This window comes from Colobus angolensis, unplaced genomic scaffold, assembly GCF_000951035.1.
Source record: "Colobus angolensis palliatus isolate OR3802 unplaced genomic scaffold, Cang.pa_1.0 Scaffold32, whole genome shotgun sequence".
In the NCBI taxonomy this organism is placed as follows: Eukaryota; Metazoa; Chordata; class Mammalia; order Primates; family Cercopithecidae; genus Colobus; species Colobus angolensis.
The window spans coordinates 79,724-80,929 of record NW_012116488.1 but is presented as its reverse complement, the minus strand read 5'-3'; the positions used below and the strand labels follow the sequence as shown (position 1 = coordinate 80,929).

At 69.7% G+C, this 1,206-nt stretch overlaps 1 protein-coding gene across 1 annotated transcript in view; it reads left to right on the top strand.

The window, feature by feature from the left end:
• Positions 1-1,206, top strand: part of CRIP2 (cysteine-rich protein 2) — a 7,496-nt gene that overhangs the window by 4,974 nt on the left and 1,316 nt on the right. The window contains 3 exon segments of the mRNA XM_011951567.1: positions 656-750; positions 839-896; positions 1,087-1,206. Coding sequence (XP_011806957.1) covers positions 656-750; positions 839-896; positions 1,087-1,206 — 273 coding nt within the window.

The window sequence follows — 1,206 nt, the reverse complement described above, 5'->3', positions numbered from 1 at the left end:
GGGTGTGTGGGAGAGGTGGCTGTGCGGGGAGGTGGGTTTGGGGGGAAGTGGGTATGTGGGAGGCAGGTGTGTGTGTGGGAGGTGGGTGTGTGGGGGAGGTGTGTGTGGAGGCAGGGTGTGGGGGAGGCAGGTGTGAGGCAGGTGTGTGTGGAGGCAGGTGTGTAGGGGAGGCAGGTGTGTGTGGGAGGCAGGTGTGTGTGTGAGAGGAAGGTGTGTGGGGGAGGTAGGTGTGTGTGAGAGGAAGGTGTGTGGGAGGCAGGTGTGTGTGTGAGAGGAAGATGTGTGGGAGGCAGGTGTGAGGCGGGTGTCCAGGAGGCAGGTGTTTGAGCGAGGGCAGGCCCAAGCACAGACCCCTTCACCGCAGGCACTGAGTGGATTAACAGGGCAGCCCTGGGCCCCTCCTCAAAGGCGGCTCTAGCGGGGTTGCAGGGCTGGGGCCGCTGAGACCCAGAGGGAGAGCAGGACCTGGGGGCACCGGGCTAACAAGGGTCTCAGAAGGAGGTGCAGGGCCTGCCAGGTGGAAGGAAGGCGCCTGGCGGAGACATCCTGAAAGTCGGGACCCCCGGAGCGCGTTGGAGTGGTGGCTGCCAGGTGGGGACGGAGGGGGTGCGGGGCGCGCCCGGGCCCTGACCCCCCTCCCGCCCCTCCTGCTCAGCCGAGAAGGTGAGCTCCCTGGGTAAGGAGTGGCACAAGTTCTGCCTCAAGTGCGAGCGCTGCAGCAAGACGCTGACGCCCGGGGGCCACGCCGAGGTGAGCCCCCCTGTGCGGCGCGGGCGGGGGTGGGGTCGCGACTCCCGCCACCCTCAGGCAGGGTCCTGACCCGCGCCTCTCTGCGCAGCATGACGGGAAGCCGTTCTGCCACAAGCCGTGCTACGCCACCCTGTTCGGACCCAAAGGTGAGCCTCGGCTGCCCTTGGCCTGCCCTGGGACCTGCCGGGAGGAGCCTGGCGCTGGCGCTGGGGAGGGCTGCGGATCCCGGCCCAGACTGCCCGCCACCCTGGAAAGCCTCCTGCCCCCAGCCCCCAGCGGGCCGTTTTCTGAGACGCCGGGTGACCGCGGCCCCCACCCACGTGCCCCCACCTGCAGGCGTGAACATCGGGGGCGCGGGCTCCTACATCTACGAGAAGCCCCTGGCGGAGGGGCCGCAGGTCACCGGCCCCATCGAGGTCCCCGCGGCCCGAGCGGAGGAGCGGAAGGCGAGCGGCC